Raw genomic sequence first — 15,754 nt, 5'->3', positions numbered from 1 at the left:
ATAAGAGATGCAATTTGGCCTTTTTTGTGATTTGTGAAGAATTACATAATACACAGAATGTCAGTTGGAAAGCAAGGGTCATGAGGTTTTGAGGAATATTTCCACGTCATGGCAGCGATAAATATGTAGGGCCTAACGAGATGCGAACTGAAAGACCTCTGAGCCGGACGCGACGGGACGCAGCCATTAGTCTGCAGGGTTGTTTGTTTTAGCACCATGGTCAGCGACACGGTTGCTAGGTAGCGTCCCCATGTTTTCTAGCAGAGTTGTGGAGAAAAGAGCCGCGCGTGAAACAACGACCGACGATATATGCGAAACATACCTCGCAGCTTTTGGCAAGACTTTTCTGTCACTTAAAACTACTTAATATTTGAAAATAAAACGTGCTGACTTCACGTGTGTGCACGTAATGCAAACTTCAGCACTTCAATCTGCACCCCCCTTCCTCACAGAGCGAATGGTTTAGCCCGTGGTCTCGCGCTTGCACTCCTAGCACCCAGGAGGAATACAAGATACAGATTTTTTTTTGTTGTCAGTCAACCAACGTCAGTTTACAGTAGTGACATATTAACACCGTTATACCGCTCGGGTGTCTTTCTTTAAAGGGAGCCCAGTGTCTCACTTCGGTCGGCTAAAACCAGCGAAAGCGACCGCCGGTGCCTGGAATAAATAAGGTAACGTTAACGGGCTACTTCGCTTTCGCCTCTCCATCCTTTGCTAGGTTAGTGCGGCTAAGCTAACTGTACAGTAGCACCAGGGGTCATCATGTTTCATTTTAATCATTAGGCAGGCATCTCACTCAGTAATGCGTTGCTTTATTTTGAAGCTGCGTTAAACGAAGGGAAATAAAAAAAATAAAAAATAAAACAGGCAGTTCGCGCTAAATATTAACGTCGCTCAAATCCGGTGGTAGCAAGTTAACCGAACAGCACACATTGTCAGATTGTTTCCTTGTGTGATTCCTTGCCACCTGACCAATGCAAGTGGCTAGCAGCCTTACGTTAGCCATACCCGCTAGCAACTCGTTTACACACGCTAAGGCTTTATGACGTTTATTTGTGAGTGTGCGAACGAATTCCAGAAATACCCCAACAAATATCCAAGATAAACACACGCGAGATTTGAGGAATCCAAGTTTGCGCTAATTCTGAAATCCAGACAAGATTGTGTTAAAGGGGATGGCCTACTCCTCCTTTCAGGGATCAGGGAGATACCACACTGACGGCTATGCTGTGACAAGCATAGATCCCATCGCTGCTCTCAGAAGCGTAGCTTCTTAGCCAAGGCTAGCTGTGCGTGTACCCGACAGAAATATGTCTTGGCATGTGTGGTTCTAGTCCGGTCTGTTTGAAGTCCACTTAGACACCAGAAGGGCACCCTTGGAGATCACCATTCCTAAAAGAGCGGATGCATTACATAATAATAACAACACAACATGTGAGTTCTAGCTGGCACCCTGCCTCCTTGGACTTAACCCAGACATAAGGCTATTAAGAAGGATATGATATGTATAATCTTTTATTATCATGCAAGCAGTTGGATTAATAGAGGATATTCAATGCTGTGCATTGCACCTACAACACCTAAGCAATTAGGGTTTATTATTTGATGCATGTTCACATTTTGTCTGTTTCAGCTAGCTGACTTTGCCTCACAGGGGCATTCCCTTCGTCTTTGAGTTCTCTCGTATCGATTACAGACCCTCGCTGGATTTTTCTGACCGTAGACCACTTACTGAGGCCCAGTCCTACAAGATTAGGTATGAATTTAGAGCAAAGTTTTTGATTAACAGTTCGTATGTAGTGACGATACACCTGCATACACGTGGAGCTTACTTTGAGTGCAGTGCTGCACAAAACAAACCACATGCACATTGTTACAGCCATCAATTAGTTGCTTCACTTAGTCTGACAGGAAATACGGTCAGGCAAGATTAAAGTTCATATAAATGTTTTTTTCACATTTCACCAGTTGGCCTGCATCACTGTTCATTCTCTCTTATAAAGTTAAACGTAGCGTTCAGCTGTTTGTGGTGTATTTCAGTACCCTGTGGGCTGACAGCTCCCACACTTGTTCTTCCTCATATCTGGAAGAAGGCACAAAGCCAGAGGTGGGTCACTGGTTGGAGCTAATTTTAGACCCACTGGCAATTCTAAACCAACTACTTTCCTGTGAGCGTAGTCTGCAGACTCAGCTATCATTTTTCCTGTGAGGACAATGTGGTGGTAGCGGCCAAATAGAAAATGATATAAATAGTTTTACAAAAAAACATTTTTCAGCCATACTTGAAGAAGTACACAATCACATTGGCATTGTGCCTTGTAATGGAAAATTGTGTTTCTCGTATTTCTATAACTGTTTTAACTAACATTACATTGCATTTCTACATGATTTAAACACTATCTAGACTCTTGTCTCTGCTTCTGACGTGCTTTAAGTATAAGAAAATGTCCAGTGAAGGGGATTTATACCATTTGTTTAATGACAAAAGTCAATTTTCTATTTGAACATTCTTTTGTTTACATTTGCTTTCCATTCAAGGATATGTAAGAGTACAACATGTCTCCTATCTTAGCCATTGTTTCTGTCGTGAATAGAGTCGTTACACATACCCCGAGGTCCCTGAAACGCTCTAATGGCAAGACCGGGGCACACTGCATGTACATAAAAGAAGTGCTGACATAAGGCTAAGTGGCCCTTTTCCAAGCCTCTCTATTGATTCTGTATTTGACAATTTGACACGTTCAAGACGTGGTTTCATGTAATGCAGGAAGAACATAAAACAAACCCTCCAGGGAAGTACAGCTGGCTGTTGAAGTGAGTTGTGCAAAAGGTGTTACACTGCTTGTCATGAACAAAGAGTCGACTGCTTTGGTTCAGCTTTTCCTTTGGCACACTTCTTGTAAAGATATTTGTGCTTTTGGATTTGCTTTTGATAGAAAAAAGGAGTACCATATTTTTGGAGTGTTATTGTGTTATAATAGTGGGATAATATCATTGTGAAGATGAATTTCTTGTAGAGGTTTCAATGTTTGATATATACACACACAGACAGATTGATTAATTGATTGATTGCTGAGAGACAGAACCATGACGTACAGTAAGGCGATGTTTTCTTGAACTTGTGCTGGATAATTAGTGGTAGACTCTGCATAATAAAGCCCTGAAAGACAGACATGCTTTTGTCATGCACATGGAGCCTGTGAGACAGAGAGTGATGCAGATGAGCAGCATAAAGAGCTGACTCTACAATGAAACCTTTCTGTGTTGTGGATGGCAAAGGGGAACTGCATGAGATCAGCATCCAGAGTTCTGCATGTTCAGCTCTGCTCTGCTCTGGTGGCTCTCTGGCTCCCCCTTTTGGAGAAAAGCTGCCACTGAACCAGAGGATTAACAGATACTCTCCTTAGTGGATGGGATTTAGTGAAGATTTAATACTTCACTGAAGGATTAATTGCAATGATACAAGCAAACTGATTCTTTTTAAAGTCTGAACCCATTTTGTGGATGTACTTATGTTTTATTCCCCCACAATCTTACGAAAAGTAACCAGAAGATTGATGGGAAAAAAATGACAGCAGCTCACAAATTCTTCAGCATAACACAGTATACAATATAGGACAGTGTTAGAAATGTCACTAAGCATACATTGTCTGTACCGCCTCTATTTAGATATTGTATATTCTCTATATTATTTGACAGGAAATTAAAATACTTCAGGTAAAGTAAGGGTACGGCGTGTGACAACGGTCACTGAGCTCAAATAAAACCTGTGATGTCACAACGGGATGTTCTGCTTTGGTCACGCTCTCAGTCACTCTAATCTGGTGTCCAGTTACACTGAAATGTGAATGCAAGTAAAACTAGGCCGTCGTTGTAGCTTACCACTAAGACAAATGGGCAAAACACGACAGAGCCTCTCTTTGCCCGGTCATCCATCTGTGCACTACCAAAGTGCCTCAACACTGACCGTATATGGTATTCAGGCAAACAAGTCTGGATAGAAATCTGTAATTTACAGGCGCAAGGAAATAAATTGAATCACATTATTAGAAAAGATATTTGAAAAATATTGGCAAATGATTGGCAAATGTGTTCTTTCTTCCCATTATGATGGTATAACATGAATTAAACGTATTGGGTCCAAACTTTAAGCACCAAACCAGTGTTACTACATGTCATTGTCCATTGACAACATCGACCGCCTAGATTACATAAACCTCTACCACGTTGCTTGATTTTTTAGATTTGGTTTGTTTGTTTATGTCAATGATTGGCTGAAAGTGACACCTCAGGCTTGTGTGAATTTCAGGCTTGTACTGATGCGGCTCAACAATCACCATAAATTAATGATATTCATCATGTTGTGAAGTTGTTCTCTGACCAGTATCTTCTTCTCTACATTGAATTTCGGATCGTAAACCAGGCGTTGTCCAATCAGAGCCAGCCAGAGAAATTTCGGCCAGTGGGATGCAGCAAAGGGAACTTGTGCTCCTTGAGCCGAGAGGGCGCGCTTGTTATAGAGGTCGGCGTACGGCGAAATGAGACTCTCTTGAACTTGATATTACCGGCTAGCTCCACCCGGGCCACTCACTTAACAACAAGTGCTCCCAGAACCTGCTGCTAGCTTCGGACTCAGAGGTGATTTGATATCATTGCGTGGATTTGAATGGCTTTTATTAGAGTAACGGAGTAATTTAAGAGAAAATAGGTTCAATTACGTAAACCCAGGGACCTAACAGTCTCGTAGTGTGTTTTTACACACCGTTTTCATCATGAATGGCAGAATAAAACTGGTATGGTCCTTTAATGCAAAATAGCACTTTAAAACGGAATGTGAAACGAGTTAAACACCATTAATTATTTTTTTAATATTGACATAAATAGAATATTTACATTATATCGTAGCTGACAATGCTGATATTGATTCACATTCATGCAAAATAGTGTCAAAATAATGAAGTTTAACATCGCAGCTCTTGTCTGGGGATTGTGGGTATTTTTCAGTAATTACTTGCATTAAATTACAATTGTGTGTGCTAGTTGTACATGTACGTTAGTCGGTGTTTAGTTGCATAATATGTGCCTGTCAGATCCCCCTTTGTTCCTGAGGGATTACATGACACCAAGGTCCAGTGCTCCTATAGACACAGTGTTCCCTGCCTCCTGTACAGAGAGCCAGTGCACCACTGGGAGGTGGGGGCAGGTTGTTGTCAACAGCACAGCTTGCCTCACTTCATCACCCTGACTCTTTGCTGTTGCTCTCCCCCTCTGTGCTGATCTCATTCCAGTTTCTGTCTTCCCCGGGATCAATGTCTTGTGCTTACCACAGGCAGGCCAAGGGGCTGACAGTGAAGACTAGAGTGATCGAGTAACGCGATTGGATTGTTCCTCCGTTCTGATTTGTCCAGAGGACGCTGATTGATTTGACAGTGTTGCCTTTCATGTCAGCATGTGCATATCTTCACATGTGCATATGTGTACATGTTGACCAACAGGTGCATCTATGCGTGTATGGACGGTAAACACTGGTAGAGAGAATAGGCTGAAAAAGCCTATTCTCACCACTAGAGGCTACTGTTGATCTCTGTATGAAATGCAGAAGCGGCACCATCACCACAAGCCAGACTGCAGATGTAGAATAAATGGTTTATATTACCTGTGATTTATAGTTCAGGTAGTTACATCTGTTACGATAATTCATGGACACACAGTCACATTTTTATTATTATTTTTAATAATTTTTCCTTAGCAAAATGATGACATCTTGATTAGAATGTTACATGTTTTTTTCAATTTCAACAATAACAGAAGATCATGTGTTAACAGTGGTGGAATGTAGTACATTTGCTGAATTACTTTACTTAAGTACAATTCTGAATTACTTGGACTTACTTACTTACTTGAGTATTTCCAATTTCACGCTACTTTATACTTCTACTCAGCTACATCTCTATTGTACAGCTTTAGTTATTTCAGAGATCCAGATTAATAACGCTTATTATAATAAACTATTAAATTATTATATATGAATATAGAAAATAAACTACCCAACAGTATATAAAGTAATTAAAATGAACCTTTACCAGCTGCAATTTTAAAGCTCAATAATTATAGTACAATCATATATATATATATATATATATATATATATATATATATATATATATACTTTATTATATAATATACTTCCACCACTCTATGTTAACATTGGTTTATGTAAGGGTTTTCTTTTACTCACACACAGGTCATCAGTGTAGTGCGAGCACTGTTTACCTTTCCATCATCTGCTGCTGTCTCTCGCCCCTCTCCCCATCATCCGCTGCTGTTTGGTCTCTCTCTCCACTGTGACTTTAAGAAAGTGCATTCCCACTTCACCTGCAGTAAAGCAAAATGAGTCGATTACCATTTCGTATTGGAGCCACGCTGTAACTTAAAGTAATGTTATGCAATGTGAGGTTTGTCAAATAAAACGGTACCTACGGTCATGAAGAAGAGAAATGTAGCCAACTTCATATTGTAAATGGTACTTTATAGGTTCCTACACTTCAATCTGTTTTGGATAAATACAAACACATTGGGGTATTTTTTTTCATCCCTGTCTTGTAGCTCAGCCATTTCTCCTCTAATGTTACTCTTCCTGCTGTGCAGTGAGTCACTCAGCGCTGACTGGCAGACAGGTTTAGAGACCTGTATTTACTCTGACTTCTTATTACATTCCATAGACTACAGCACTTTCTCACACTTTCAAAGTTTTTTTCTTCAAAGGCGTCCTATATTGTTAAAAGTGATATTTTCATGTTTTGTTTTTGTATTTATTATAAAGCAAGTCTAAGTGCTGTACAAATACTGTGAAAGTATTGGAACACTCAAGGTTCTGATGTCACAATGATACAATATAAAGACCATTTCACAGTTGAAATGTTTTTTTCCTTGACAGGAAGTAAAAATGGACCCAATATGTTGCCTAGCAATGCAATTACGCTGAAATGCGGAGCATTTCATATAGAGGGTGAATGCAGGTATTTTCAGGCACACAATATGAGAAAAAATATCGTTTTTGAACAATAAAGCATGTAAACCTCAAGCTGGAAATAAGCATTACATATGACAAAAATATATTCGCAGCTACGTTCAAAACATTCAGGGCTTAAGGCCTGGCAGAATGACCTGCCGACGCCAGTGTCTTTGACAGTGTGAGGGATCTAGATCACCTGGACAAAGAACCCACGGTGACAAAAGGCAAACGTGCACACCTCACACAAAGAAGACAGGGACTCAAACACAGTCCTCTCTTGCTGTGATGCAACAGTGCTAACCACTGAGTCACTATGCTTCCCCCTGCCAGCGAGAAATTAAATGTGACAGGGCATCTCAGCAACGGTTGATTACCCCCGAAAGTGGTTTCAAGACACACTCTCTGACCACAGCCAAACAATAACAGAATTTGGCTGATGACCTGTGTTATTTCCCACAACACTTCATAGCCTGACGCATCCTCTTAACAAACCACTGTAAAGATGCTATCTGTTTGAATGCAGTGACCTCTCAGCATTCAATGAAACCCAGCTGGCACAGGCATCAGACGCAATGAGATTCTGCGAACCCTTTACTTGACAGCCACATTAATATTTCACAACGGTTCCACAGAATACCAATTAGTCCAGCGGATGTCACAAGGCTTTAGATTATTTCATTAGTAGTACTGCCGTGTCAGAGCTGTACAGAGCTCTCGTTGAACGGTTACGCTCCGTGTCAGATTGACTGATGTGGCCAGTGATAGGCCTATGAACTGCTGCGTTACATCAAAAGCACGTCCAGTAAGAGCGTGCACCCAGATCCAGCGTGTGCACTGTAGTAACCCTCTGAGCCTGCTACTACTGTTCTGCTGCTGCAGAAGACCTATTTTTTCATCTCTTTTTTCATCTCCTCTACAGGCATTCCGATCCAGCACTCTGCCCACCGCCTCCTTCCCTCTCTCCTCATGGGGGTGTAAAAAGGCTGGGGCTGTGTAGACCCTTGAGAGACCCCCCCCCGTCCCCCCCCTCTTCCCCACCACCGCTACCTCTTTCTAACTCCCTGCCCTCTCAGACTCCACTGCTGCTCTTCATGTTGCTGAAAGGCACCAGGGAGATGCTCAGATGATCCATTGGGTCATCCCGAACCACATAGTCCATACGGCCCGAGACAGGGAAGACTAACTACCGCAAGTGTGAGAGAGCCCTTGGAGGGGGCTGTGGGTACCCTGTGAGGCCAGCCCTCCCGCCAAGCCTGGCAGAAAGCTTGGCTTGCCCCTTCACTCCTCCAGCCCCTGAGATGCCCTCTCCTCCCAATGAAGGAGGTGAGTAAGAGAGTTCAAACTCTCTCAGGGCTGATAGGATTATTCTGTTAGATGGTTAGTCGGCTTGATTATTATTATTTTTTTTACACACATACACACACCTGACCACCTGCTCTCATATGTACCTGCCATCATCACTACTATTCTCCTCTCTATAGAGCCACACACACACAGGTTACTATAAAAGCATCATGATGCATGCAGCTATAGCTAACTCGATGCCTAATTTACACCCTAGCCCAATATAAAATATATTGCAATACTCCAGGAACTCCTGCTCCGCTCCCAGTCTGGAGAACAATCTGTGACTGTATCTAGTGTTGTTGCATGCCGTCTTTTCCTCCAGAGGATCATGGAGCGTCCCCCGTGAACGGGCAGTCTGCGGGCTCCTACCACAGCAGTGGCAAGAGGAAGGTGCGCACCAAAAAGAAGAAAGGCACCATCACCGCCAATGTCACCGGCACCAAATATGAGATTGGTATGTAACCTATTTCTCATGATATTAAAATATATTTGAAATTAAAGTTACCACAACAATAAATACAAAAAAATGTTGATCATAAAATTAGGATTTTCGCTGAAAAGAAAAGAAAAAAAACAGGTTTGAAAAAAACCGACACACAACAGAAATGTCAGTCTACAAAGATAAGATATCTTTTGATCAGAGAGTTCGTCTTAATGGAGAAGATGGTGCAGGATGAAAGAGGCTTTCCCTGAGATGGGTGATGAAATCCTTTCATTGATGTACATTATCCTAGTATTGAAGTTTTTTTTGTCAGAAAACAGGCGAGTTGCTTGAAATGGTTTATCTGCAGCGTTAGTGCTTGTAGCTTCAGGAGTAGTATTTAATACATTATTTTTCTTTTCAGGTTATTACTTACATATAGACATGTTGGAATGCTTTATTAACTCTGATGAACACACAGTAAATTATTATTGTCTGGAAAGCTAACATTACGTCAGATCTCGCTACATCATGTATAAGCCTCAACCTCAAAATCTCTCAGATCTGAATTTAGATTTTTTTTCCGCATGAAGATTTCATGAGTGAGCAAGACGAAACTTTTGGGTGGTACGGCAGGTAATTAACGTACTGTGACACAGTGAATTGTATATTAATATTGGAAACTCAGTATGACTCAGTCAGTCCCTCAAAAACACAGCAAATCTAATCACAATGTTGTCTCAACAATAAAACAATACACTGTAGATTTTACTCCCGACAATAAAATCTAATTTGCTTTGGTGGATTGTTTAAAGGACGCCGTTGTTATTTAATGTCTTAAATTAAACCTAATAGAGTTGCAGTCCTGCAACAGTTCACACAGAGACGGCTTTGCATGCATACATAAATCTTTATTGAGGTAATTTAACTTGGCAGTGAGGTCTTTTTCAGAAGGGCAAACTGAAGCACAGTAAGCACTCCTCACATGGTCAGTATATGCCAGTGTGGCAGCACAGCTCTCAGGGGTGAACTTCAACCTATGAAATGAAGGAGTCAGCAGCATCAAGTAGAAGTTGGGGGCTGCCCGGATCCTGTAGGTAGATGAGAGTCTAGCTGTGATTCAGTTTGCTTGCTGTGACGAGACCCTCCCGGTGGCCATTCGGAGACTCGTGCGAGGCTATTTCGAAGGAAAATTAACACTAAGGGCCAGATGGATTGCTCGTTTTTGCCGTTACCTTTTTTTGCAGCTGTATTTTTCTGTTTCAAAATTGATAGTATTGCAGGTAAAGGCTAAAGGTCAGGGAATATGGTGAAATTTGCTCTACACCCACTGAGAAGGTAATGTACATTCTGGCCCTAAGGATATCTGTTACGCAAGATGTGTAGGAAAGGATTGATTATAGCTTTGTACCCAAAGACCCTACTGGTAAACGTAAGCATAGGCCTGCTGCCATGCAAAGCCTCCCTGTTCCAGTTAGCAAAACACCGTTAGCCTTTTCAGACGTTAACAGATGGATGAAGTTACATCGGAAACACCTTCTTCCCATTCAAGTGCCATCATGCAACATTAGGCAAGCCTTCTCCAGGTTTGTGAAGGCTTTCAAGAAATTAATTAATACCTCGTTTCGTTAGGGCATATGAATTTTTCATTACTCACTGAATAATGAATAGTTGTCGGATTAATGTCCAAATGGGCTTGCCACCTATCTCTCATACTATGGGGGTTCCAGTGGGATTCGAATGCATTACAGACAATTAATTTATCTTTTTGAAGAGAGGCATTACGATTGCTCTGCAACCATACCATGAATGGTAAATATAGCTGTGAGCTTTTTTCATCTATAATCTCCCAGACTCATTTCTCTCTTAATGTATGCAAAAACAGAAATTATGCTCGGCCAAAAAAAGTGAAACCGTTTGAATGAAACATGGATCTGTAAGGTGGAAATATTTGATTTGTGGGTCCTTGTCGCACCTTGTGAAGTTTATTTAAATGACCGCATAGCTAATTCTATCAATGGAGTACAATCTAATGTGTTTTCCCCCAGTTCGTATAGTCATCAACGAGGTGGACTTCCGCAAGACTCGGGAAGATGACGAGACTGCCAACCTCATCTGGAATGACTCGGCCGTGCAACACGAGAAAATCGCTGAGCTCAGGAATTATCAGGTACAATGCATGTTACCATGTCACGTCAGCACAGCTTGTTCGGGGACGGCGTAGCCTAGAGGTTAGTGTAGAGAGCTTAAGGATAAAGGTGTCACATCCAATTGCTGCACCGGAGGAGGAAAAAAACAGCATCTTAACCTTTACCGTATACTCCAATAAAGCGGCTCTGTGGCCAGCAGCCAAAGATCACGATACTGATCAGCTCCCAGCGGATGTATGTAACTTTCCAAGTGGAAAGTCTCAAACAGCAGTTCAGAAAAAAGAACACATGTGTTGAGCTGACTTTAAAGGTGAACCAAATGTTAAAAACAAAATAACCTGCCTGTGATGTGTACGTCGCTGGGAAGATGAGGAAGGATCTCAAACCCCCACGATTCCTTAAGAGAAAAGGAGAAAGCGATGCCTCGGAAATGAAACAGTGCACCAGAAGCAACGGGGATGAAAAGGATGAAAAATTGAGACAGCAACTGCAATCCTCCTGTGCTTAGAGATGTTTTTCTAAATTATTTTCCTATAAAGAAAACCAAATCCCTTCCTTCAAAAACTACTTTGGTTGGAGTTGGATAAACATGACACGGTTTTTATAGAGATTCCACCAGAAATTATTGAAGCACCAAGAATTTAGGATACAGCTTATATTCTCCTGTGTGACCAGTGTGATGCAAGGCCTTCTCCGAAGCCTTTCAATAGTATGCGCTATAATGTGATGAAATCTGTAGCATACACAAACACAGGCGAGGACAACAAGGTCCCACGTATAGTGCAGACATGCCACATGCCTGCAAAGATAAATTATTTTTGTATCTGTCAGTTGTTAAAATGTTTAAATGAATAATTAGTACGGATGCATATTTATTTGTCATAAAATACTTTTTAAAGTTACTTCTGCCATAAAAAATGTGTTTACACACCGCCATGTCCTATAACCTGTTTCTGTACTTCTCCAGGAGATAAAAGAATAGGTAAAGGGAAATATAAGGTCTGACTAGATTAGAACAGATGGAAGTGGGATGTTGAAAAGAGACATTTGGGACAGATGGAGCTGGGAGGAAAAAAAGATTAGGTTTAAAGTAGTAATAGTAAATGTCAGAATGAAATAAAATAGAATAGAAAGGAATGGAAAAAGTGAAGATGGATGGAAGAGTGTGAATGTGCCCATCTGCTTTTCCTTAGACCCTGGGAGGTGAGAGGGAGACAGCAAATAGGAAAGAGTGAGAGGGAGAGGGAACAACAGCGCGTACACAGAGAAAGATAAGGAGATTGACAGGTATACTGACAAGTTGTGAGCGGCGGAGGGTGGGGGCAGGTTTCACATGTCACTTGTGATGTTGACAAGACGGGCCTAAACAACAAGGGTGGCTCTGAGTCCTGAGTGCTAGTCTAAAAGTGATCTTACCTCTGTTTGACCTCCCTGTCCTGCTGACTGAACTTGCTGCCACCACTCCCCCCCCTCCCCCCTTAGCTCCGAGCGTTAGCCATCCATCTTCCTGAGTGCTTATTTGATTAGACTGGGCACTAATGATCGATTAAATCACAGGCTAGGAAGAGTATGGCTTGTTAGGACAGGGCAGCGAGAGTTCAGCTAAGTAGATTGAATATTACAAATACTGTAACACACACACAACGTGTAGCAACGTGGCTAATGTTTTCACATAGAACTGGTGATTTGCTGTCAATTGTTTTCACTTGCTCTCTCTCATGCTGCTGTGGCGTTCCGCGAGATAATTTCTCAGTAGAAAAGTGGAAGTCCCTCAACAATTGGTTTTGATTTCCCCTCACAAGCCATGCCGTCTCGCGGCATTGGAGTAATTGTGCAATCTCTTCCGAATCCCTAATTACGTCTGTCTCGTTTGGATAATAATCACAGGATCCTTTTACACTCTGCGTTCTTTTTTTCCCCCCTCTGCTTTCTCTCTCTCTCTCTCTCTCTCTCTCTCTCTCTATCTGTCTCTCTCTCTCCCCCCATTTGAATTCTTTCCTTTTTTTCCTGTTTAGTGATGTACTGTGAGAGTTTGCTGTCAAGTTTCAGTTCATATGAGCCTAATTAACGCCCCTGTTCAGGCTCATTTGGTCAAAGAATACAGAAAACCCAGAGTTTTTCCTTCCCCTCCCACCCCCTCCCTTCGGCGCATTCAAAGCAATTCATTCAACTGTCACTGCAGGAGCTTGCGATGCAGAACCAATTACCTCGGCCCCTCGCAGTTGAGATTGATCTTTTTTTTTCTTTTTCTCGCCTCTTCCCTCCCCAACCTTTAAAGTATGAAAAAAAAAACACGGTAAACTAAATAAGGGTTGAGAAAGGTCTCAGCGTCACCTTTTTGTTTTGAGTCCGTAATTGGGCATAAATGTCAGAACATTGTAAGCTCACTTCAGGTTGCTGCCTTTAATGTGCTCATTTTTATGAAGGGGCGGGGGTGGAATTGAGTGGCGTAATGGTCCTAACAACATTATTATGTCTGTCTGTCCCTCTGTAGAGAATTAACCATTTCCCTGGCATGGGCGAAATCTGCCGGAAAGACTGCCTAGCAAGAAACATGTCCAAGTAAGTTTTCAAATGAGAGCACTTTGGTTCAGTTACAAATGTGCAAAAAAGCAACAGCATTTTAAATCTTAGTGTTTAGCCACCTGGCAGTCTAATAAATCACAATTGTAGCACTCCACCATCACAAACCAAAATCAGTAGAAGACAACATTTATCTTAACTGTTATATTACAAAGTACAAACACAAACATGCCTCACATACTCCCACGCAACCCTTTGTCATTGTTTCCCTAGAATGATCAAGTGCCAGCCTCAAGAGTACAGCTTCATACCCAAAACCTGGATCTTCCCCGCTGAGTACACTCAGTTCCAGAACTATGTCAAGGAGCTACGCAGGAAACGCAAGCAGAAGACCTTCATCGTCAAACCTGCCAATGGAGCCATGGGTCACGGGTAGGTCAGAGGCTAGTGAGTTCCCCAGAGCACCGGCTGCAAGGCTGACAGAAGGAGCCGGGGGTAGGAGAGAGAAGGAGAGGGAATGAAGCAGAGGATAGAAGCTAAGCAAGATAGTGAGTGAGTGAGTGAGTGAGTGAGTGAGTGAGTGAGTGAGTGAGTGAGTGAGTGAGTGAGTGAATGGAAGAGGAAATTAGCACTAGAGCAAATAGAGGACAAGCACAACAAAACAAGGCAATAAGAGGTTTGTGACCCTGACATGGGTGTCTATGGAAAAAGCATTATGGCTGGGACCAGACTGAGGGTGTGGTGAATCTCATTGTTGGCCTCATTGTCCTCGATGGTCACACTCTTCATAAATCAGATGTTATCGCTGCCGGTGGAGGACACACACACACCCACACACACACACACACACGCGGTCCCTGGCAGTCACTGTAGTTCCTTCCCTGAAGGTCTCTGCATGTGGTTATTTGGATTCCTTTATGAGGCACCATCAGCAGAGACCAATCAGACTAGAAAATGGACCAAGATGGCTGCTGCAGGGGACTCTGTCTCACAATGGCATCTCTTTATCAAAAGATGAGGAGGCTGTGGTACCTGAATGCATATTTCATACTCGCAGTCCCATGGGGTGAGAGCCTACGCCAGGTTCTATGGTATGTTTTCACAATCCTGAAATCGTGAAGTTTTTAGAGAATTAGTATATAGGGATGGTGATGTGGCCTCTGATGTCCTGACCAGTTGTTACGCCTGTACACCCAAAGGCAATCAAATGTAAAATTCCAGAAATAAACAATTTGGTGATGCTTCTGCCGCCCCCCCTCTCTCACTCTGACAGTGTCAACAAAACTGAACATTACAAGTCTGGCTGAGCGTTGAAGTTCTTTTGCCTTGGGTAGAGCCCGTTGAGCTAGTTTAGTCGTCTAGTATGAAATCTCCCAGGAGAGCTGGTACGAAAGCTCCCCTGGCTTTTGGAGGAGTTCCAGGTGCCATTGGCTGGGAGGAGATCCGTTAATGAATATTAGAAGCTTCTCTGCTAAGTCCGCCATAACAAAACACTGACCAGGATAAGTGGTTAAAAAAAAGCATGGATGCAACAGAAGTGGTCAAGTATCCTATAGTCTGTAAAATAAACCCAGTAACTGATTCTAATGTTCTATTTATGAGCCATAACCAACTCATTTGACACTCGAAAACAGAATTCTATTGAGCTTCTGTGTGAAGGTCAAGCCTGCATAGACAGGACTAATATAGAGTGGAAATGCTAAGTGGTTTCAAATAATTCAAAATAATTCATAAATTATTCGTATGACATTATTCATTCATAAAATCAAATAAAATATAAACTAAAAGACAGGCCAAACTGTGCATATTATATCTGGCTAAAAATACAGGCTCCTCTGAACTTTGCTCACAGCTTTCTGGAACACTTCAGAATATGTTGAAACTGCTTAGATTGCGAAACATTGACTGAATTAGTTTTTAAACTTGTTCTTTTATTTTTATTTATACTTATTCTTTAAAAAAAAAAAAAGAAGTATTGCATATGTGAAGAAATACATTGGAGTGCATTTATCACCGGCACCAATAGGTGGGGATATTGAAGTACAAATGGCTCAGTGTGCTTCACCTCTCCCTCTAATCTCTTTGAATTTGTCCATTCTGGTATAATGTGAGCATTACTTATAACGCCATGCTGCACCAAGCCTTTATTTATTAAAGAATAAAAGGCAGCAAAGGAATTACAGTAATACATTAAGAATATGAAAGATGATGAGTTTAGCTCGACCACTCAACGGCGGGCGGCTCACGAGATTAGATTTTTCTCCACTTTTTTTTTTGGTGCGGTGTGACGCGGCA

General features: G+C 41.8%; 1 protein-coding gene across 5 annotated transcripts in view; it reads left to right on the top strand.

Annotated features, from left to right (window-relative positions):
* Positions 1-535: 535 nt before the first annotated feature.
* ttll7 (tubulin tyrosine ligase-like family, member 7) overlaps positions 536-15,754 on the top strand; it is a gene marked incomplete at its 5' end in the record, with an annotated part of 67,932 nt that continues 52,713 nt past the window's right edge. For 3 of the 5 annotated variants that reach the window (XM_084011107.1, XM_084011108.1, XM_084011110.1), the window contains 6 exons: positions 537-674; positions 7,938-8,341; positions 8,688-8,819; positions 10,835-10,956; positions 13,431-13,498; positions 13,733-13,891. In XM_084011107.1, coding sequence (XP_083867233.1) covers positions 8,317-8,341; positions 8,688-8,819; positions 10,835-10,956; positions 13,431-13,498; positions 13,733-13,891 — 506 coding nt within the window. Of the gene's footprint in view, positions 675-7,937; positions 8,342-8,668; positions 8,820-10,834; positions 10,957-13,430; positions 13,499-13,732; positions 13,892-15,754 lie in introns of those variants that run through there. The other 2 variants (XM_084011106.1, XM_084011109.1) reach the window with 2 other exon arrangements.

The sequence above is a fragment of the Eutrigla gurnardus genome (assembly GCF_963514095.1).
Source record: "Eutrigla gurnardus genome assembly, chromosome: 6".
NCBI classification, from domain to species: Eukaryota; Metazoa; Chordata; class Actinopteri; order Perciformes; family Triglidae; genus Eutrigla; species Eutrigla gurnardus.
Note: the sequence above shows the minus strand (reverse complement) of the source record. Positions and strands in the feature narration are given on the sequence as shown.